This window comes from Aspergillus affinis, assembly GCF_023601865.1.
Source record: "Aspergillus affinis strain CMG 70 chromosome Unknown NODE_222_length_27732_cov_92_294011, whole genome shotgun sequence".
Taxonomy (NCBI): domain Eukaryota; kingdom Fungi; phylum Ascomycota; class Eurotiomycetes; order Eurotiales; family Aspergillaceae; genus Aspergillus; species Aspergillus affinis.
The window spans coordinates 45-20,700 of record NW_026516003.1 but is presented as its reverse complement, the minus strand read 5'-3'; the positions used below and the strand labels follow the sequence as shown (position 1 = coordinate 20,700).

The 20,656-nt window shown below is 48.6% G+C and overlaps 7 protein-coding genes across 7 annotated transcripts; 3 read left to right on the top strand and 4 right to left on the bottom strand.

Annotated features, from left to right (window-relative positions):
- Nucleotides 1–3,049: 3,049 nt before the first annotated feature.
- KD926_004659 (uncharacterized protein) lies at nucleotides 3,050–4,633 on the bottom strand (the record flags this gene model as incomplete). The annotated part of the gene is made up of 3 exons (XM_053095263.1): nucleotides 3,050–3,763; nucleotides 3,828–3,902; nucleotides 3,965–4,633. 3 exons carry the CDS (start codon nucleotides 4,631–4,633, stop codon nucleotides 3,050–3,052), a joined length of 1,458 nt encoding a protein of 485 aa, XP_052950058.1.
- Nucleotides 4,634–7,985: 3,352 nt separating this feature from the next.
- On the top strand, nucleotides 7,986–10,572 carry KD926_004658 (uncharacterized protein; the record flags this gene model as incomplete). Its single annotated transcript, XM_053095260.1, has 6 exons — nucleotides 7,986–8,059; nucleotides 8,233–8,569; nucleotides 8,684–9,080; nucleotides 9,125–9,588; nucleotides 9,640–10,344; nucleotides 10,396–10,572. 6 exons carry the CDS (start codon nucleotides 7,986–7,988, stop codon nucleotides 10,570–10,572), a joined length of 2,154 nt encoding a protein of 717 aa, XP_052950057.1.
- A 348-nt stretch (nucleotides 10,573–10,920) lies between these two features.
- Nucleotides 10,921–13,945, top strand: KD926_004657 (uncharacterized protein; the record flags this gene model as incomplete). The annotated part of the gene is made up of 4 exons (XM_053095259.1): nucleotides 10,921–11,280; nucleotides 11,983–12,188; nucleotides 12,277–13,580; nucleotides 13,650–13,945. 4 exons carry the CDS (start codon nucleotides 10,921–10,923, stop codon nucleotides 13,943–13,945), a joined length of 2,166 nt encoding a protein of 721 aa, XP_052950056.1.
- A 1,033-nt stretch (nucleotides 13,946–14,978) lies between these two features.
- On the top strand, nucleotides 14,979–15,761 carry KD926_004656 (uncharacterized protein; the record flags this gene model as incomplete). The annotated part of the gene is made up of 1 exon (XM_053095258.1): nucleotides 14,979–15,761. One exon carries the CDS (start codon nucleotides 14,979–14,981, stop codon nucleotides 15,759–15,761), a length of 783 nt encoding a protein of 260 aa, XP_052950055.1.
- A 461-nt stretch (nucleotides 15,762–16,222) lies between these two features.
- KD926_004655 (GMC family oxidoreductase) lies at nucleotides 16,223–16,678 on the bottom strand (the record flags this gene model as incomplete). Its single annotated transcript, XM_053095257.1, has 2 exons — nucleotides 16,223–16,458; nucleotides 16,510–16,678. The coding sequence occupies 2 exons, from the start codon at nucleotides 16,676–16,678 to the stop codon at nucleotides 16,223–16,225; spliced, it is 405 nt and encodes a 134-aa protein (XP_052950054.1).
- A 472-nt stretch (nucleotides 16,679–17,150) lies between these two features.
- On the bottom strand, nucleotides 17,151–18,143 carry KD926_004654 (FAD/NAD(P)-binding domain-containing protein; the record flags this gene model as incomplete). The annotated part of the gene is made up of 4 exons (XM_053095256.1): nucleotides 17,151–17,477; nucleotides 17,524–17,655; nucleotides 17,706–17,783; nucleotides 17,844–18,143. 4 exons carry the CDS (start codon nucleotides 18,141–18,143, stop codon nucleotides 17,151–17,153), a joined length of 837 nt encoding a protein of 278 aa, XP_052950053.1.
- Nucleotides 18,144–19,036: 893 nt separating this feature from the next.
- Nucleotides 19,037–20,267, bottom strand: KD926_004653 (uncharacterized protein; the record flags this gene model as incomplete). Its single annotated transcript, XM_053095255.1, has 4 exons — nucleotides 19,037–19,363; nucleotides 19,583–19,677; nucleotides 19,729–20,049; nucleotides 20,102–20,267. 4 exons carry the CDS (start codon nucleotides 20,265–20,267, stop codon nucleotides 19,037–19,039), a joined length of 909 nt encoding a protein of 302 aa, XP_052950052.1.
- Nucleotides 20,268–20,656: the final 389 nt, after the last annotated feature.

The following is a 20,656-nucleotide window of genomic DNA, read 5'->3' as shown; positions in this document are numbered from 1 at the left end:
GTTCAAGGATAAGGGAAACCGCATGGGAAAAACCTTATCAAGACCAGTCAGTGTTGCTGACTTGCGTACTAATCTAATCCATCACCTAACCAGGGCAATCATAAAGGAAATATCAGCCATAGCAACACCTCCCATATAAATAGCTAGAATTGACGGTGTTTTCAAAAGGAAATCTTCCACGGCTAATACCTCCAATATTTCTTACCCGGATTCATCTTCCGAATTCAAGTATGCGCAATCACTGCGGAAAAGGTTACCGTTAGCTACTCAAGCCAATGAGTATATATGAGTAGAATATGCACATACTCTCTATTCCATACAGATCTATCAGCCAATCTGCGCTCATCAACTGCATCAATATAGGGACATCCACTCACTGTCTATTCCATCCAAATCAATCAGCAAGTCTGCACTTATCAACTGTATTAATATAGGGATATCCACTCACTGGCTACTCCATCCAAGTCTATCAGCAAGTCTGCACTCGTGAACTGTATTAATATAGGGACATCCACTTACGTTCTATTCCAGCCAAATTAATTAGCTAGTCTGCAATTATCAACTGCATAAATATAGGGATATCCACTTACTGGCTATTCCATTCAACTCCATCAGCTCCATCAGTTAGTCTGCACTTATCAACTGTATCAATATAAGGATATCCACTCACGTGCTATTTCATCCAAATCTATCAGCCAGTCTGCACTTGTTAACTGCATTAATATAGGGATATCCACTTACGGGCTATTCCATCCAAGTCTATCAGCAAGTCTGCACTCATCAATTGTATCAATATGAGGACATCCACTTACGTTCTATTCCAGCCAAATTAATCAGCTAGTCTGCAATTATCAACTGCATCAATATAGGGATATCCACTTACTGGCTATTCCATTCAACTCCATCAGTTAGTCTGCACTTATCAACTGCATCAATATAGGGATATCCACTCACGTTCTATTTCATCCAAATCTATCAGCCAGTCTGCACTTGTTAACTGCATTAATATAGGGATATCCACTTACTGGCTATTCCATCCAAGTCTATCAGCAAGTCTGCACTCATCAATTGTATCAATATGAGGACATCCACTTACTGACTATTCCATTCAAGTCAATCAGCAAGTCTGCACTCATCAACTGCATCAATATAGGGATATCCACTTATATCCTATTCCATCCAAATCAATCAGCAAGTCTGCACTTATTAACTGTATTGATATATGAATATTCACTTACTGGCTATTCCATCCAAATCTATCAGCAAGTCTGCACTCGTGAACTGTATTAATATAGGGACATCCACTTACGTTCTATTGCAGCCAAATTAATCAGCTAGTCTGCAATTATCAACTGCATCAATATAGGGATATCCACTTACTGGCTATTCCATTCAACTCCATCAGTTAGTCTGCACTTATCAACTGCATCAATATAGTGACATCCACTCACTGGCTATTCCATCCAAATCTATTAGCTAGTCTGCACTTATCAACTGTATCAATATAGAGATATCCACTCACTTTCTATTCCATCCAAATCTATCAGCAAGTCTGCACTCGTCAACTGCATCAATATAGGGACATTCACTCACTGGCTATTCCATTCGAATCCATCAGTAAGTCTGCCCTTAAATTTACCTTGCGTTAATTATCCGATCCGATCGTATTTACTGACCATGATATTTTTATTTTGAAAATCTCGTTATTGTTGCGGTAAGATCGGCTTTCGGTTGGAGGTCGAAGTGATGTTTGTTCCGAACGTCTCTTGCGTTTTGCAAGATTGGATTTCGTGGATTATGCCACGCTTTTGTACAGAGTCTCCAGTCCACTTTGCTGACTGGGTCTCCCCCACCAAGGAGTCCTTGGCTACCTGGTCACGAACCAGTTAGCCAATTATAAAAGTGGGGCGATTGTCGGCACGGACACCTTGACATCTCCTTCGGTTCGACACATATCAATAACAGTATTTCAATTCGATGGGGCCTGACTTCCAGGCCCATGTATGGGCTTTGGCGCAGTCGAAGCTCGAGTGTGTCAGCCGAGAACGCAATTGTGGAAAGGGTGGCCTGTTCATAGTTCTGCTACCATCTAAGACATATACGCGCAAACAGGTAGTTGAAGGCGAGTGAGGGATTTTCCTGGTTTGACTCGGCCTCAAAAGAAAAACGACATTGCACAAACTTAAAATCAATGGGATCTGAAGCGGAATTACCGTAATAGGCACTCGAGGGCGATGGCTCAAGCCGATTGGTCGCCATAAGAAAAAGCAAAGAACCATTGGAACACATCCATCGAGATGCAGTGCGGCCAGGGACGTGCCACCCATCGTGGGTTATCCAAACCAATATCCATCTCGGTTATCGTAATCAAACTCACTGCCGAAAGACGGTTTCGTAAGCGGGGGAGTGGGGGGGGGATCGCCCCGCGAGATGGACCATTTCTTCTCATTGACATCTCGCATGACTTAACAAAATTCCGTGCCCCATCGAACCTAGCAAATAACCAATACGCCTTTCATATTTCAAATTCGCTTTCACAGAGCGAGACTTGAAATGTTAGTGACAAGCTTCGCTTCGGACATAACCTTTGGTCAAGCCCGTTATTGGCTGTCGTCTCGTTCTTCAGTTCCACGGTATGTAGACTAATTTTTCATGTCTGATGGTGTCACAGACCTAGACCCGAAAATCGGCACTAAGGGGCATCAGTGGGCGAAATCCTGGGAGTGGGTTAGCGTTAAAACAAGCAGCGCGGATTGGCGTCCCATCGCTCAACGTCGATGGGTCGATGTCTATTAGAAGGCGTACTCCACCAGCTAGTCGCCTTTTCCGATGGGCAGGAATACGCCGAACAGTAAAAGCCTAATCCGCATTCTCTCTTACGGCCTGAAAGTTACCCCCATTATTGTTGCTGCATTTTCATATATATGTACGATCACAAGATGAATAAGATAGATGCCAAACCATTCGCTGACCATCCTTGTGCTTTCACCAGTCCGATACAGGATTCAGTCTCCAACGCTTCGAAAGAGTTAACCAAGTCAATGAGGTCTTAGGTAGTAGAGCTTGATCCCGAGAAAGACGTATACATCCCCCCCTGCCGCATCGCCATACGAAACCCATGCTGCCCAGCCATAACGGTCTTCATGAGATTTCCAATGGCATCAATCTCCGGACTCGCGGGGAGAAGATGGTCATGAGCTACATGCAAGGGCATGATGAAGCAGAGGACCCCGTAGACACTCGTGTTATCGCCAATGGATTGCTGTGCCAGATAAACAATCTCGCTTGCCAGAGCGTGCTTGCGCTGCGCTCGCGTGTGTGCGGTTGATGGCCTGTCCAGCCCGGCAGACACTTCTAACGACGGAGGCGATGGTGTTAGCCACGGGACCCCAAGCAGGTAACATAGTTCTTCCAAGAGGAGAAGGGCCATGTGGTAGAAGGCAATTGCAGGAGCAGTTTGGGCGACGGATCTCGGGGGAAAAGTGTTGCTTGCACTAAGCCGAAAAAACGAGGTATCTTGCCACTGTTGAAGTGCCGTCAAGGTCTGCTTTAGACTCATTTCCAAGACTGCATGGTTCCTTCTGTCCAGAAGCTTGCCATCTTTTAGACAGTCCAGGCCGTGTAGGAGACCGGGGATGTCAACTGCGATATTGAGCAAAGTGTCAAATATATTGCGTGATTCATCTTCGGTCAGCTTTATAGCTTTCCTCCAACGTTTCTCGGCCAGGAAGCACGGCTGATGAAGCGTCCCAGCGCTCACAATCTAGCTATGTTACTCTTGTTCGAAGAATACATAGGCACTGTCCAATTGATTTTAATAAGCTTACTATTGTATAGCGGAATGCCAGCAAAATATCTCTGTTTCTTCCATTTCGATAACGCTCTGGCCCGTTTATCTGAATCTACCATAAAGATTAGCCAATCTAAGGACAGCTGCAACAGTACCCTACCACGGGCTATTTACCAGACGAGAGATGCCCTTGTAGTGCTCAATCCAGGACCTTGGCTCGGTGACGACAATATTTTCGTAAAGGCAAAGGCACATTATGCTCATCAGAAGGTCCGGTTCGGTCGTTAGATCTTGGTCAATGGCTTTCCGAACGGCCGTCAGAGCCTGGGAGTATGTCTTTACTGCTTCCCCAGAGGGACTTCCACGAGTACCTAGAGCTGTCGTTGAGTGATAGCTCACAGTAAGCGCCTTCATACATTTGTGCTGTAGGGAGCCGATCGGTAAGGCTCTATCCAGGAACGCACACAGAAGGCGAGGAATCCCGGACCCTTGGGAGCATGTTCCGCTGCCGACAAGCCGAAGCAGGAAATACTCGCGGGAGACTGAAATCGGGTCTGGAGCTAATGTAGATATCAAAACTGGCATTGCCCGTCGAGCAGCCGACGCCCGAGTATTGTTTTTGCCCAACTCTTTTTCCTTGAAAGGAATGCTGTTCCCTGCTGGCTGAAAGGGGACAATTACAAGGGATGAAATGTACCCTTGACAAGTGTAGCCTAGCTTCTTGCATGTTGCACAGAATGGCTCCTGCTGGTCTGCAGAGCTGTTACCATGATGTGATGCAATCCAGCGGGGCTGTCGATGACGGGGAGACGAAGATTTGTGGCTTGAATCATAGGATACCATTATGTGCTAGGTGACGTAATCGGCTTACATACCACATTTCACCCTGCGGTCCCTACACGTTTCACACTTTTTCGTTCGGCGCCCGCCCGTTAGTTTGCGTGGCGCCAGCTCCATGGCGTCACGCTAAGAATCTGCTTCGAGGGTTCAGGTAATGCCGGCCCATGCGCATTGGACGCTGCACAGATATGGTAGGATGGTCTGGTCTGGCGTTAGAGGGACGGCAGATGTCTTGAACTTGTCGGCGTCGAGGGAGTCGATTTCATTCATATTGTCCCGGCGATCGCGGGGTTGAGGGGCTGATAGGGCTAATTAGTTCGTGCGATAGATGTGTTCCAATGGTTCTTTGCTTTTTCTTATGGCGACCAATCGGCTTGAGCCATCGCTCTCGACTGCCTATTACGGTAATTCCGCTTCAGATCCATGAGAAGTGATACAACCCCCCCCCTCTCACGGATTGTTATGATCCATAATGCTCTAATTCAGCCGACTTGACTTATCTGGCCATCGATTGGTCGGAATCGCCCCACAGTTTGTATTGCGATTCTCCGCGCTGTAATTGCTACACCTCGTGTTGGCTGTTATGCTACCAACAATCAGAAAAAGCAAAGATAGGGCGCGAAGACGCGTTCGCGTTTAACCTTCTGTTTTTTTTACGTTTAATCCACTTTTTCTATCACTCATACCTTACTGCGTGCAACAAGCGTGACATTCGAAAATAGACCAATTTCTCTATGTTCATGAATATCAGATTCTGATCTGTAAGCTGTGCGCATATGCGATCTTACTGACTCATCTTACCGGCCATCTCAAACGCTATCGCAAAGAATTTCCCGGATTCGAGAATAGCGCGGCCATCTCTGCCCTAGAGAATCAGCTAAGGGGCTTTTCTCTGGTCAATCCACTAGAGGAACGGGTGACTTTTCCCTTTTCGCAAAGCCCTCCATTATCAACACTTCCATTGCACGTCGGCTTTTAATGTAAGGACTGTTTGTATATTACTACGTCTCTTCCCTGGATGAAACAACATACTCAAACCCATCAGACAATTAAGAAAGGCCGGGGGCGACCCAAAAAAACATCCAACATTGTTACTCGTGATAATCCTATCCAATCTCTGTGAGATAATATTTCTTGCCAGCGTTTTTTCGTTTCCGGGTCCCAAAGTTAGTTCTTTCCGGTGACTTTGCCTCTTCTTCCGACTGCTACCTCTGAAACCGATTTTATTTGTGAGCAGGTCTATAAGCAACTCCGGCAGTTAGAGCAGCATCAGGAACAAGAAAGTCAGATTATTACAGCAGACTGCCACTACACTGCAATCAACCCCTGGTTAGAAAAGACCCGATGGCAGGAGTATACGCAAGGGCATACCCTTTCGGAGTTAGCTAGTCTGGCCTATATGCCCGATCCAGATCGAGAACCTCTCTTACAGCTTTGGACCGAGTTCCTTGATGCCATTCTTGATCAGGCTGTTCAATCCCTATCTACCCACCGGGTCAATGCATTTGATCAAGCTCAGATCAACAGCTTTATTGATGATGCCTATCGGCGGCCCTCTCATCGCCCAGTCTTCTATCACCTTCAGCCCTCGACGGAAAAGCGTTATCGACGGATCTGGAAACGCCTCTTCGGCTTTATCTACCGCACAACCTAGCCTACACAGTCGATTCGACTAGGCTATTTCTTAACCGAAATACAGGCCAATCTGTTATCTGAGATGATGCAATTCAGTCAGCAATTACACGAACAAACCTCCGCTATTTTGAATCCTCTGAATAGTCTCGAGCGACAAACGAACGCTAATACCCAAGAGATATCAGAAAAGCTTAATCGAACCTGTCTTCTCTTCTGTATTGCTCTTCTCGATCATATCCTACACAGGGCTATCTTCGAGAGTGTGGTAGTAGGATTTTTCGCAATCTTAGGAATTGATGAACAGAAGCAGACCTTTCGCAGTGCCTATACATATATCCCAATCCTCTCAGGGGTCATTAAGATTGGGCAGCTACTGGTGATTCAGAGATCGGTCTTGGCTGTAGATAATGGGTCCGTTGAGGAACCCTCTAGTCTATTAAATGAGATGCGTCAACGATTTCTGATCTATAGATGCGCTACCCCGATCGGCTGGGCGCTCCGATTACGCACCTATGGGAAAAAGATCCGGTTGCGTCAGGCGCCAGCTCCTCCGGGGCAAGTGGCCTGATCTGATAGCAGCAGTACTTTTAGTTATCAGGACAAGTCGTTTAAGATGGCGGATTTCCGATGCCTTGTTCATTATTAGGTCGAGACTTTGCAATCAAAATTAAATTACCTTCTACTGCAAAATCGATCTTTCCCACCACTTTCTATTCCGAATTTCAACCTATCCCAGGTCTTTGATGATCATGCCCATCTAGCTACCGGATGAAACTTTCTACAAGATCCACGGAACCAGACCCTGTTCGCTGGATCCGAGCGATAGATTCTCAATTATATAATCTATGAGCTACCTCTCCGATACCAGTTTCTGAAGATAGACCTGGGATGTCAACAACTGAGCTGGGAACCGAAAGTAGCGAGAGATTATCTGAAGTAGATTGATCAGTTCTTAGAACAGTTATTGATCGTTTGTCATCTTACCTCTGGCCATCCCGCTCGCGGCACGGAAATTCTGAGTCTTCAACATATCAATACCTTGCATGGGGGGTATCGCGGGATCTTTATAGAGAATGGCCTAGTAGAATTAGTTACGGCATACCATAAAAGATATTATATGACCGGTTCCACATCACTCATCCACCGATATCTTCCTGAGCGGAAAACGACAAAAACACATCCATCTTGATGGAGTAGCGGGAAAGAACTTTTAAAGATTAGAAGCGTTCTGGAGTCTCTAAAATGTGTCCCGACTGACCGACCGACCGACCGAAAAGGCCTATAGGCACACAGATGATAATTAAACAACCCGCAGCGGTATTAGGTGACACTTAAGATCAATAAGTATATCTCAAGTAAAGATACTTCAGATCCTAGACATCCTTTAGTAGCTACAGCACCTTACGCATTCATGCTAATATTGGTATTTTACTCCTGCCAAAAGAATACCGACCTGTTGCGTAAGCCACTATAGATCCTATGGATCCTTTAGTAGCTATAGTACCTTAAAGATCTCCCGTAAAATCTAAGATAAAGTCTGTTGGCATAACAGTTATCCTTTGGCCCAGTTATTAGTACAGCCAGTTTCCCTCTATGAGCCACACCCCACCCTCAGGCCAGTATCTTTAACCTTAATATAGGAGTCTAGGTATATTCGTCCGATAGAATCTATAGAACCTCTAGTATGCTTAGTTTCTATATCTCTATTAGCCGCGATAGGATGGAAGGAGCCTACCTGTCTATTGCCGCGCAGCTAATCAGCCCACCTAAGGGTTATAGCTGCGCCTACTGTGGGTATATTGGCCGGACCCAGGAGACAATGCGAAAGCATCGCCGCCAGAAACATCAGGATCAGAAAGGACGGCGAGGTCCAGGCCGGCAATCTAAGGCCCAGGCCCAGGCTTGCCTCCGTAACCGTCTTGCCGATCGAATAGTTAGCTGTCAGCGTTTCTGCACTACTCGCGCAGGCAATTCTTCGAGGTAACCTGCGCGGACGTCCAAATCGATCTAAAGGCAGAGGAAACAGTCTCTCTAAAAACCCCTGCCGCTATTATCCGGGCCCGGGTCGAGCAGGCTTTGCAGGAGGGCCAGGCCGCTGCGGAACGGGCCGATGGCCAGGTACTGACAATTGACCCGCATCCGACTGCCGTCTCTCCCTGGCTGGAGCTAACCCGCTGGCCCCAATACCTCCAAGGGCAGGATCTGACCGCAGTAGCTCTGCTAGGCGATCTGCCTGATACGACTGAGCCCTTGCTCGAGCAGTTTACCGCTAGCGTCCAGCGACTGATGATGAGCGATAGCTCTGTTAAGGCTCGAAAATCGGATAGAAACGCTTGATTCCTTCTCATACTACAACTGCAGAGGTTCTAGAGATGCAGCTGCCCAGTGTGGGTCAGCTGACTGACTAACTACGTGCAGCCTAGCGCCGCAAGCCATAGCAGGCTCCAACAACTGATCGATCAGGCCTACCACGCGATCAAGGAGGGCCGGATCAACGAATTCGACCAGATTCAGATCAATACCTTCTTCCGCCGACCGGGGATCTGGAACCGGCCGATCCAGATCCATCTCCGGCCAGCTACCTACCGCCGGTACTGCCAGGTCTGGCAGCGCCTAGTCTGTTTTGCCCATCGTAGCAGCCGGACTGATCAGCCGATTGCGCTCCGCCACCAGCTGAATACTGCCCAGTTTGCCGCGCTTGATCAGATGGAGATCTACGGCCAGCAACTAGTTGATCTACCGAGCCAGGAACAAGATCTAGAACCGTCGCAGCGCGCCAATGAGCAGAAGCAGGCCGAGGAACTGCTGATAAGGCGTGCCTAGCATTTTCAATTGCCTTGCTCGACCATGCCCTTAAAGGGGACCTCTTTGAAAGTACCCTAGTCGGGTTTCTCGCGGTTTTAGGGATTGATACGAAGCAGCAGACCTTCTTAAAACCCTACAGCTACACCAGCTATCTGTCCGGACTGGTTAAAATGGCTCAGATGCTGGTTGCTCTGCAGGCAGTCTATCAAGCAGAGGCTGGCCGGGTAACCCATCCGGCCGACGCCCTGGATGAGATGCGGGAGCGGTTTTTAATCTTCGGGGTCCGCGCCCCGTTCGGCTGGATTACCCGACTCCGGGCCTACGGGAAGAAGGTCCAGAACAGTACCACCGGCATGGGTTATATTTACTGGAGCGACGATGATCAGACGCTCAGCTACAAAGAGCTACAGCTTAGTATGTCGGGATTCTGGCAGTTTATCGCAAAGCAAGTCCAGTTGGCCCAGATTCAGCTAGAGGGGCTTTTTCTGCTGCACGACGAGGAAATACGCGAGACGATCGTACCCCGACTAGCTCTAAATGAGCTGCGGGATGACCCAACCAATAACTAGCGGGGATGGAACTTTCTCAAGGATCCCCGAACGCGGGCAGCGTTATCGACTACTGGCGAACGGTGGCTGCTCGACCGAGTCCTTGAGACAAGCTGGCTGCGGGATGAATTCCTCGAACTGCGCCGGATCGGTCAAGAAGATCATGTTCTCTGGCGGGAGAGAATCGTGACCCGTTACCAGCAGAATATCGAGAAGTTTCTCGAGCGGCTTCTTCTGCTCGTCCATATGACTGGCGGCCAACCGGACCGGGCAACTGAGCTGCTTAGCCTCTGCCATAGCAATACCAAACATGGCCGCCATCGGAGTATCTTTATCGAACATGGACTGGTCAGTACGGTTACCAGCTACCACAAAGGCTATTCGATCAATAATACTACCAAGATCATCCATCGTTATCTCCCGAAGGCGGTCAGTGAGCTCGTGGTCTACTATCTCTGGCTAGTCCTCCCCTTTAGCCAGGCGCTCGAGCGGCTCGTCCGGAACCACCGCCAGTCTGGCTCACCCTATCTCTGGCCTGCGGGGGAGGGTACATGGGCCAGTGAGCGGCTGCGGAAGGTGCTGCAGCAGGAGGCCCAGATCTACCTAAAGACAAAGCTCAATATTATGTCCTATCGGCATGCAGCGATCGCCATTTCACGCGTCCACCTGAAAGGTAGTAGATTTAAACGAGACTACGGGACGGATGACGCGCCGTTTGATCAACAGGTAAGCCATAGATCATGGATAGCCGGTACAGTATACGCGCGGGGAATCCAGGAAGCCCCAGGACATATCGAGGCACGGCGGCGGCAGTATCGGGCAGTCAGCCGGGAGTGGCATAAATTCCTTGGCTTTGAGGTCTATCTTGGGCCGCGGAAACGGCGTGCCGAAGATGATTTGGAGGGTACCAGACCGAAACAGGCATGTATTACTATTGAGATGGACGACGATTAGATATCTTACCGGTTATTATCAGTATCCTAGAGGCCTAGGCTCAAAGAATTGAATCTTAGGATTTATGGAATGGTCGATATATCCTAAAAAATAATGAGTGAGAGAGAGATATATATATATCTATACTACAGATATAAATGTACATGTAGGCTACTCCACTAGTTTCTGGATAGGATGACGATCTATCTTTTTTTTTATTAAGTCCCTAGCCCAGAAGAGGGCGGGAGTCCTTGCTATAGTGGATTATAGAGCTCTAAAGGAACTGTACTAATAGTAACTAATGAGCCAGATCCAGCGGTTCCTGCGGCCGAGCAGTAGCCGCAGTAGTGGCCCCATGCCCCATACGATATGACCGCGCGGCAGCGAGCCAAATGGGAGGATCTCTGGTGGCTGGTGCAGCAGCCGGAGGCACCAATAGAGGTAGAGGAGACACTCCAGCCATGGATCATGCGGCCACGCGAGCAGGCATACTTGGAGTTCTGCGTGGAGCTGCTGAACCAGCGCCATCGCACCCACGAGTATAAAAATGTGCTGGTGTGCGCCAGGGCCGTTCTAGACCGCAGCGAGACGGGGTGGCATGGCGCCGATAGCTATCCGCCCATCTTGTCGCGGGTCATCAAGATTGCACGGTTTGTGGTTGTGCAGAAGGCGCTCTGGCTAGATCCTATGGTTATATCAATCATCCGGATGTGGCAGAAGGAGCAGACCGTGACTCTATAGGCACTGCTCAGTGCGGATCAAGAACTAGAGGATATCGATAAGGGATACAGCAGTTCGCGAGAATCGAGTCCTATATCCGAAGGAGTAACAGCAGGGACAGGAGCAGAAGCAAGAACAGAAACAGCAGGAATATCTATCAAGTTAAGCTCGTAACGCTCCCGGAGCTCCCCCAGCGCCCACCGATCTACCCCCGAGTCCCCGGCCCGACCCACGTTCCAGGACCAGGTAGAGCGTATGGTCCATCGTTTTATAGTCCGCGGCACGCATGGACCGATAGAAACGCTACTGGACTGGCGGATATATGGGCTCAAAATCCACTACAACACTACGAGCCCTGGCCATGTGACCTAGATGAGCGAGGAGGAACTAGGGTATAAGGACATCCATTTTACGATAAGGGCATTCCGGGGCTATCTTCATGGGCTCGTGCGGGCTACTACGGATGCACTTCATGACATATTATATATATCTGCTGATTACCCTATTCCTAACATTCCATGGGCCCAGCTGTACGATGATCTTACCCAGAACAAGCCTGGCTGGAGCTTTTTACAGGATAGCCGCACGCCGTGGCCTGTCGATGGGCAACATTGGATGATCGAGCGGCTCCGCAGTGAGACCGCGATACAGAAGCAGTTTATTCGCGGTCAGCAATTGCATTCGCAACGTACCCACGGCTACTTTTAGCAGGTCACGCGGTTTAAAGAGAAGCTCGCGGTACTTATCCATATTAGCAGCGGACAACCGGCACGGAGCCCCGAGCTAATCAGCATCCAGCATCAGAATACCGAAACCAACGTCCGTCGTAATATATTTATCGAGGATGGGATAGTAGCATTCGTCACTGCATACCATAAGGGATTTTATGCGAGTAATGATATCAAGCTAATCCACCGGTTTGTGCCCCGTGAAGTGGGCTCGCTAGTCGTGTATTATCTGTGGCTCGTCCGGCCGTTTATCGACCAGTTGACCGCATGGCAGCAGGCCCACGGCCCCCGGGCCCAGACAACCCCCCCGGCGGCCCCCCCCGGTCACTGCACACACCCGGGCATTGCTCTGGGGCCCCGATCCCGGCACCCAGCGGGGCTGGTCGTCCGACAGATTGCGTGAGATACTCAAGCGGGAGACATATGAGCGGCTCGGGAAGCAGGCCATCAATCTGCATGCATACCGCGATATTGTCATTGGGATCAGCCGGCGGTTCCTGCGGCCGAGCAGCCAGTTCCCCCATAATAAGCAGGAGACGAGAGACCAGGCAGCAACCATACTAGATGCCGATAATGAGGACAGCATAGATGCCGAGCAGTGGATGGGCCATATTGCTGATCTCCAGGCGGCCCATTCATCTCACGTAGCCGGAATGATTTATGGCCGGAATATTATGGAGCAGGCTGGTACCACGGCTCACCGGAAAGAGATGTTCCGTTTATCCAGTACCGACTGGTACCGGTTCCTGCAGTTTGCGTCGGCGGAGGCAATAGAGCCCCCCACGGCACTCGGAAAACGCAAACGGGCGCCATGGGAGGAGGCAGCCGCAGAGCAACAGATCTGGCGGCGTTACCGGTTTCAGCAAGCTGACATGGCCGCCGCCGCGCAGCGTATGGTACAGAAGGAGATCCAGCTCCGGGGGGTACAGGGTCCCGCACTGCGTGCCATTCAGGACGGGGAGAGCCCGGTGGTAGCCGTAATGCCCACGGGAGGTGGAAAAAGCATGCTGTTTATGCTCCCGGCATGGGTGGAGCCCGGGGGGACGACTGTCGTGATAATTCCTCTACTGGCACTGCGGCAGGACTTTCAGCGGTGGTGCCAGCAACTAGGCATCTCGTGTGTTGCATGGGAGAGCCGGCGACCCCCCGATGAGGCATCCATTGTACTAGTGACACCCGAATCGGCTGTTACCCCCGATCTCCAGTCATTTTTGAACCGGCTCCGGTTGGTCCAGCGACTGGACCGGATCATTATTGATGAATGCCATGTTATGCTGCCTGAAGAAACGGATTTCCGGCCCGCGATGCAGCAGCTTGGCCGGCTAGTGACTGCCCGCACGCAGATGGTATTGTTAACTGCCACATTGCTACCGATACTGGAAGATCGGCTATTTCAGCGGATTGAATATGCCCGCGAAGATATCCGCGTATTCCGGGCCCTGACAACGCGGACCAACATCCGATACCAGGTATGGCGGCCAGAGGTAGGGAATATCGGGCGAGGGCCGCATGCATGGCTGCAGGTGGAACCCGTGGAAACATTCATTCAGCAGCGAATCGCGGAGGCCACCACGGCAGGCGGTAAGGTAGTCATATATGCAAACATTATCAGCCAGGTGACGGCTGTCGCGGAGTAATATGGCTGCGAAGCATACTACAGTCAGGGAATCGACCGGCCGGGGGTGTTGCAGCGATTTATAGACGGGATCAGCCCCGTAATCGCTGCCACAAGTGCATTAGGAATGGGGGTAGATATCCCCGATATCCGGTGTATCATCCACCTGGGCACACCGCGGACGTTACTGGATTATGCCCAGGAGAGCGGGCGTGCGGGCCGGGATGGCCAGACAAGCCAGGCCATCATCATTCAGCCAGCCGGGTGGGATGAGCCCGCCATCTGGATGCAGGATGTGCCCGCAGTCGACCAGCAGTTGAGAAAATTCTGATTGTGCGTGTTTACCGCCTCGGGAATCCCTGAAAGGGCCGGCCACGAGGGTTTCGCCCCAACCATATCGATGTCCCCTATAAAGTTAGGTTCAATCGATAGCGGCTGGGGTTGATAGTAAACTGGCTGATTCTAGAGGCCGTAGCCGTCGTGGTTGTTGAGTAATTTCAAAAATTAGGTTCGCGTCGAAGTTGTTGTTTTTAATTTTTTTTTTTTTTTTAGCTCTCGAAAGGGATTTCTCCTTTTAATTACTTACTTACCTGTTCTTCTCTAATGGCAATGCAAACACGCAGAAATCGTCAAAATTACCTTGCTCTAAATGATGGTTTTGATAGTGATACACTACCTGAAGACTGAATGTCGAGTCTAACTAAGACTCCAGCAACTCAAGATTTACAAGAGCATGGCCCATCTTCTTTACCCGAATCTATTATTCAGCCAGTAGCCTCTACTGATATAATCTCTTATCTTGATTTTCTGGATAAAGAGATACTACCGTCAGAATCTGCCTCTCAATTTCCAAATAAAACAACTACTACTACTGTTTCCGAACATTCACACGCAAAACAACAGAAGATTGAATGGTTGTGGGATCATTTCCAGATAAGAGAGTTTCCTAATGAATAGATCGAGAAGAGGAGCAGAAAGAAGAGGTCTGTCGATCGAGAAATCTCTTGTACTATCATCAACAAGAATACCGGGACATCATGTAATTGGTCTACACAGACTCAAAGCGACAGACATCTACTACCAATATCCGGCTCCATTTAAAAGAGAAGCATGGGATCTTACCACCTGGAATTACTACCTCTAAGTCGGCAATTATTATTCAGGAGCCTACTATTGTCAGCCTCTGGGGTAACAAGGAGAAGCTTACAACTCAAGAAACTCTTGAAAAGAACCTTCTTCGCTGGGTTGTCAGCAATAAGCAACCTTTTACTATCATCGAATCAGTCACATTTCAGCAAATTTTCAAAGATATACCAGCGATTTCACTTCCGTTTATCTCTCGTCACACTCTTCGGTAACGTCTCATGAAAGATTTCGACTTACAGTGTGCTGAATTGAAAGAGGAGCTTTCAGCTACATGCAAAACAATTGCTTTATCTCTTGATGCGTGGACTAGCCAGAATCACCTACCTATCCTTGGTGTCATTGGCCATTGGCTTACGGAAGAATTTGAGTATCGAGAAAAAGTTCTAGAGTTCAAGGAACTGCATGGACCACACAGCGGAGAGAATCTGGCTGCAGCTGTTGAATCATTGCTTATTGAACTTGGGCTTGAACAAAAGCTGCTTTCGATTACTGGTAATAATGCTAGTAATAATGAGCGAATGGTGCTACAGCTATCTCAGAATCTTCAGAAAAAGTATGAGAACAACCTCTTATTCTCTGACTTAGGGAGTTATGTGCACTGCTTAGCCCATATTATTAACCTCATTGTTAAGGATAGTCTTGGGACTCTCAGGTCTGGTAATATAGGAGAAGCTAATATTGTCTGCACTAACCTTGATGAGGGAAACTACCAGTCATTCCAGACTGTTGAACCGCTTGCGAAGCTGCGCATCCTGGCTCTCTGGATCCATCGAAGTCCTCACCGCAGTCAGTCATGGAACGATAGCTGCAAACATATGAACCTCCCTAATAAGTTCATTGAGTATGATGTTGATACACGATGGAATTCAACTTTTCGAATGCTAAGTGATGCTTTACAGACCGCGAGCATGTACATACTACTGCAGCATCGTGGGCCATATCTGGGGAACGCCATCCCTTGTCGAGGTGGGGCTGCTGGCCGTTTTGTCCGATCCGGTTAATAGTTAGGGCAAGTCGGTTCTTAATTCCGAGATCATCGCCCTCCTTGCTTTATGGATGGCCAGACTTTTGTTTATGTGGAGTTGTTGGTCGGAGGTTCTCTTTTACATGTCCGTTGTATGTCCATTGTACTCCGAGTAACTGTGGACTGCACGTCAGCACTAAGAACCGAGGCATCTTTCCTCGCCTGATGTCAACCTTTTGTGCTCGGCTAAGGTAAGGTAGTTTCCTTGTTTTACAGAGCGAATTTTAGCCGGTTCTGGTACTCGGCAGTACATACTGGCTGGAATATAAGCCCTTTTGGGAAGTTTTGTCAATAATCACTCTCGATTGTGGGACTGGGACTATCAGGAGCTGGTCGGACTTGCGATGGATTCTCCGTAATTTATGGAGTACAGGCGAAAGTAATTGAGATTTCTTGACAAAATATCAATCAACCGTAAATAACTACTAAAAGCTCATCCTAGACATTGTCCCCTGATGCGTTGAGTAGACGGTCCTCCTTGATCCTACCGGATACCCATTCCGCAATTCCATATAAATTGGCCATTGGATGACCGCAAAACTGCAACGGCTGTATCGAAGCGTCGACCACTCGAACATTTACAGCCCCGTGGACCTTGAGTCGGTCGTCTACCACGCCACCCATCTCGCGGGGTAGCATGGACGTTGTCCCAATGGCATGGTAGTTTGGAGTATCTGAAGGACGTCAGGTAAGCACGTACAGCTATTTGGCTCGGATCCACCTACACTGTTCTCCAATACACTTTTCCCATTCTTCGTCTGATGTGTCCTCCGGCACAACTTGAAAGCCCGGTAAGGTCTCATTACCAACAATGTCTTTCAACTCGCCTGTTTGGAACATGCGTCGGAGGAACTTGGACATCCCGATTTGGATTTGAACATCCCAGTCGTGCATCCCGTAATTTGGATTCACCACAGGTGGCGACAGTGGATACGAGGATGAGATGTGCACGTTACCCCGTGCAAAAGGGAGAATACCCCAATATCCTGTATGAAGCGTGAGTACCCTGTGGGATGAAAACAAACTCTGCTGAGGGAACCTGCTCGGAAAATATAAGGTCGTGTTGAATCTCAAATAACTTTACAAGATCCTTCTCTTTTATCGCTCCGTTGCTTTGCTGTGCCGTAACTCTAGCATACTCGGATAGCTGAGATCGAATGGATTTGGCGGCTTATTCAGTTGATGATCCAAATATATCTTCGGCTGAAGCGAAGGCCACTGTTCTGGTTCCCGTAACCGGAACTTTTGTCGACACCACAATGGATGTATTGAGCTGGTCTTGCAAGTTCTCCCCAACATTGGGCAAGTTGATTTGTACGGGAATCCCGTTCTTTTTGAGGATCCTGCATTTATTAGTAAGAAGCCATCAAACGACCCGAGAGGGGATAGCATCTAAGCTCGGATTTCCTGCACCCGATAGCTCCAAAAGAGCAGGTGATCGCATCGCGCCAGCTGCTAGGATAGCCTCTCTCCGAGCATTGCTAGCATATCGTTTTCCATGCTTGCTCTCATAAGTTTCAACTCCTTCGGATCTGAGTCCATCATCTCCATTCTTATCGCTCCATAGTAGCCGAGTCACAAGCGTATCCAGTTTCAAATGGAGATTGGGGCGATCCTTATATGGCCAGTAATAAGCACGCGCCGCATCACTGCGGATATCATCCGGATACGGTATACGGATGAAGCGTGAACTCTCGCATATGCCCTGAGTTCAAATCCGGGTTCCAAGGTAAACCCACTGTACTCAGGGCCCGATTCAGTGCCGTCGTCAGGTCATTCTCCCCCTTCGACATGGGCCTGAAACCAACGTTGACCGGGCCATGAAAACCATGAAACCGAGGGGCAAATGTGGCTCCAGCGCTAACTTCTGCCTGGTTGGGGGCGTTAAGCCTCTCGCTCTTGAGGTAGTATGGATACAAACTATGCCATGACCACCCATTGATCCCAAACCGTTTGAAAGCATCGACTTGCGATGGCTCTGCGCGTGCATAAGCCGCTCCTGTTTAACTCGTCAACACCATTTATAATGAGAATCATTGATATACATGCCGTTCATGACGTTCGTTCCTCCCAGAGCTTTTCCGGTGCGTATTATTTGTCGGCGTCCGCCATAGGCTTGTTCAGTGGTCTGAAAAGCCCAATCGAGAGGGCTGTCGTAGGTCGATGCGAGACGACTGATGTCGGTCACATAGGGATTGTCGTAGACAGAGTCACCGCCCTCGATTACCAAAACCGAGATATTGGGGTCTTCTGACAGTCTGTTCGCTACTACCAGCCCACTCGTTCCACCGCCCACAATGATATAGTCGTACTCGGCAGCTATAGCGCTGGTGATGAGAAGTATCCAGGCAAACAACATCTGGAAATATAATACCAAAAATGCAGTTTTCTGGGGAAGTTCCTATCAGAACGATAAGCGTTCAATTATGTACGTCTCGGTTATGCATCACCTTAGTCAAGATTTAGAGCATCCACGCCCTTGCATTGGATGACCTTGAGTAGGTAGCTGGCACCACAGGCTCAGAAACTTTGCAAACCCTGATTCTCGTTTCCTGTATCTCTTTCGGGAAATCGGGATCTTCTCCGAGGCATTTTAGAGGAGTTGACTTCGATTAATATTACAGAAAGGGCCGTGCATGTGCGGGGAGATCTGCGAGGAAGTTGCCGTCTGAGAAATTTACCAGATCGGGTAAAACAGTCAGCACCGACTATTTCAAGTGTAAACGTGTATCCCGGGGTGTCTAGGCTAACCAAAACACGGCCCTATGTTGATGGTTGAATGCTTGATCGCGACATTCTACCAGGCATTACGCCGCGCATATCTGTCTCTTCGTCAACCATCTTACCTTGACCATCTCATGTTAGATACATTCATGTCCTCATATATTCCAAACTTCCCTCATCGACCCTTCCACACTCTACTACATTTTGGACAGTCGGCACTTCGAGCCAACATTATGACGTCGGAACTACAATCGTAGGCAGCAACTTGAATGCAGTCCAGAGGGATCATGTATCTTTACGAAGCTAGCGAATTATTAGAGTAGATTGGTCCTTATTCTTACAATGAGATGAGAGAATGCATACTTTGTAAATCATGAAAATAGTAATTCAATTTGTAACAAATAGCGGCGAATACAATTTCAAAATGAAAGTGAGTAGTGTGTTCAGTCTGGCCGATAACGAAATAAAACAGGAAAGCAATTCAATTTGTAACAAACAGAGGCAGAAACAACTTCAGAGCAAGAATCATCAGGGTTTAACAAAAATGATCATGTCAAGACAGTCCGCCAAGATTTGACAGGCCCTGCTGCTAACCACGACCAGCTGGGTGTGCTCCGACGGCTCAGGACTGCCTTTTCCTCTGGCAGAGCCCTTCTTCTCCTTGCTGACAGGTCCCTTAATAAAGTCGGCCCGCCCATGAACATCCGGAGGAGCGTTGTCGCCAATTTCCAGCTTAAGGCCAGTCCACTTGGCCACCCAAGCAGGCCACTCGTCGTCCATATTCGGCCCCCAAACAGTCGATCGCATGAGGGCAGGGTCCTTGAAAACCATAATGGCCCCGGAACCCTTTTTAATCTATTGCACGCTGTAATCGAGAGTATCAGCGGTATAAAATCCGGGTCCGAGTTCCTGATCATGATATGTTCCGTCCACTTGTGGAATAAAAAACGCAAGAGTGGACAACAGTGCATCCATGCTCAACGCACAGAACCAAAGGTTTCTTGACTCCAGGGTGCGTCCAGCTTATCGACGGATCTTCGTCTCAAGGCTCTTCATATTCTTTTCAGAATGAACCTTCATACACGGAATCTCGCCCGAATCCCTCTGCAGTCGATTTGCGTTCGTGGTATCCTTGAGGGGAAACGGGGTGGGACTGTCACTGACACCTTCTGGGCATCCATGTTGTAATCAGGAGCGAAGCGGCGTGGCGATCCATAAACCAGATCCCTGATCCAGGTAGGAACCAAACCCTGCTTTGCAAAACCACTTGACTGGCCACATCAAGGAGGCGCCATTGGGAATCACCTCAATACTATCTTCAATAACAGATGCGGGACTGTCGATGGCCTCAAAGAGTTCATCCAACCCAGCTAGCCAAGCTATACTGCGAAGGCGACCGATGACTCTTGCAGTTCTGCGTTCTATATCGTCGCCCAAGTGTTCTTTTATGTCCTCTGGCGTTATGGGGTGTGGGTATTTCTTTGCCCATACCGGGCGGAAACCGTGTGCCTCAAGATCTTCCGGTTTGCGAGAGTCATCAGCTTCAGAATCGGGGTCACTGGGGATATGGGATCAAACGATCTGGAATAAGACGCGTCATTTTGTCACGCTGAGAGGTAGGAGCAGGCGGACGCGAGGGGGTCATTCCCCGGATCACGGTCCGAGCCACGGGTGGCTTTCGAGAATGATGATGATATGATTGATAAATCGTAAGGTTGGTACAATGGCCGTTGCCTAGTAGGATGGTTGTAGGAAGCATTGGTACATGTTGAAGACGCTGCCTAGTTGTAGGAGAGATCCTGTTTCTTTCCTTCCTTGTTTTGTCTTTTCAAATGGGAAAGAGCACCACTCGCTACGACACAGAAATGAAAGAGGAAAGAGAAGACGGAGTGGATGGTGGGTGAATAGAAGACAACATTGAAATTGATTCAGTCCCCATGATGCGCTTCAATTTCACATGCCCCTCTCAGCTACCGCAGTATATACCCTTGTTCTTGATGATCGTGTCTCTTACAGGAGTCACCCTTCTTTTGTGGACAAAAAGAAAAGGGCAAAAAAAAAAAAAAAAAAAAAAAAAAAAAAAAAAAAAATTTGAAATAGGAAAAAAAAAAAATAATTTTTTAATAAAAAAGTTAGGGCGGGAAAAAG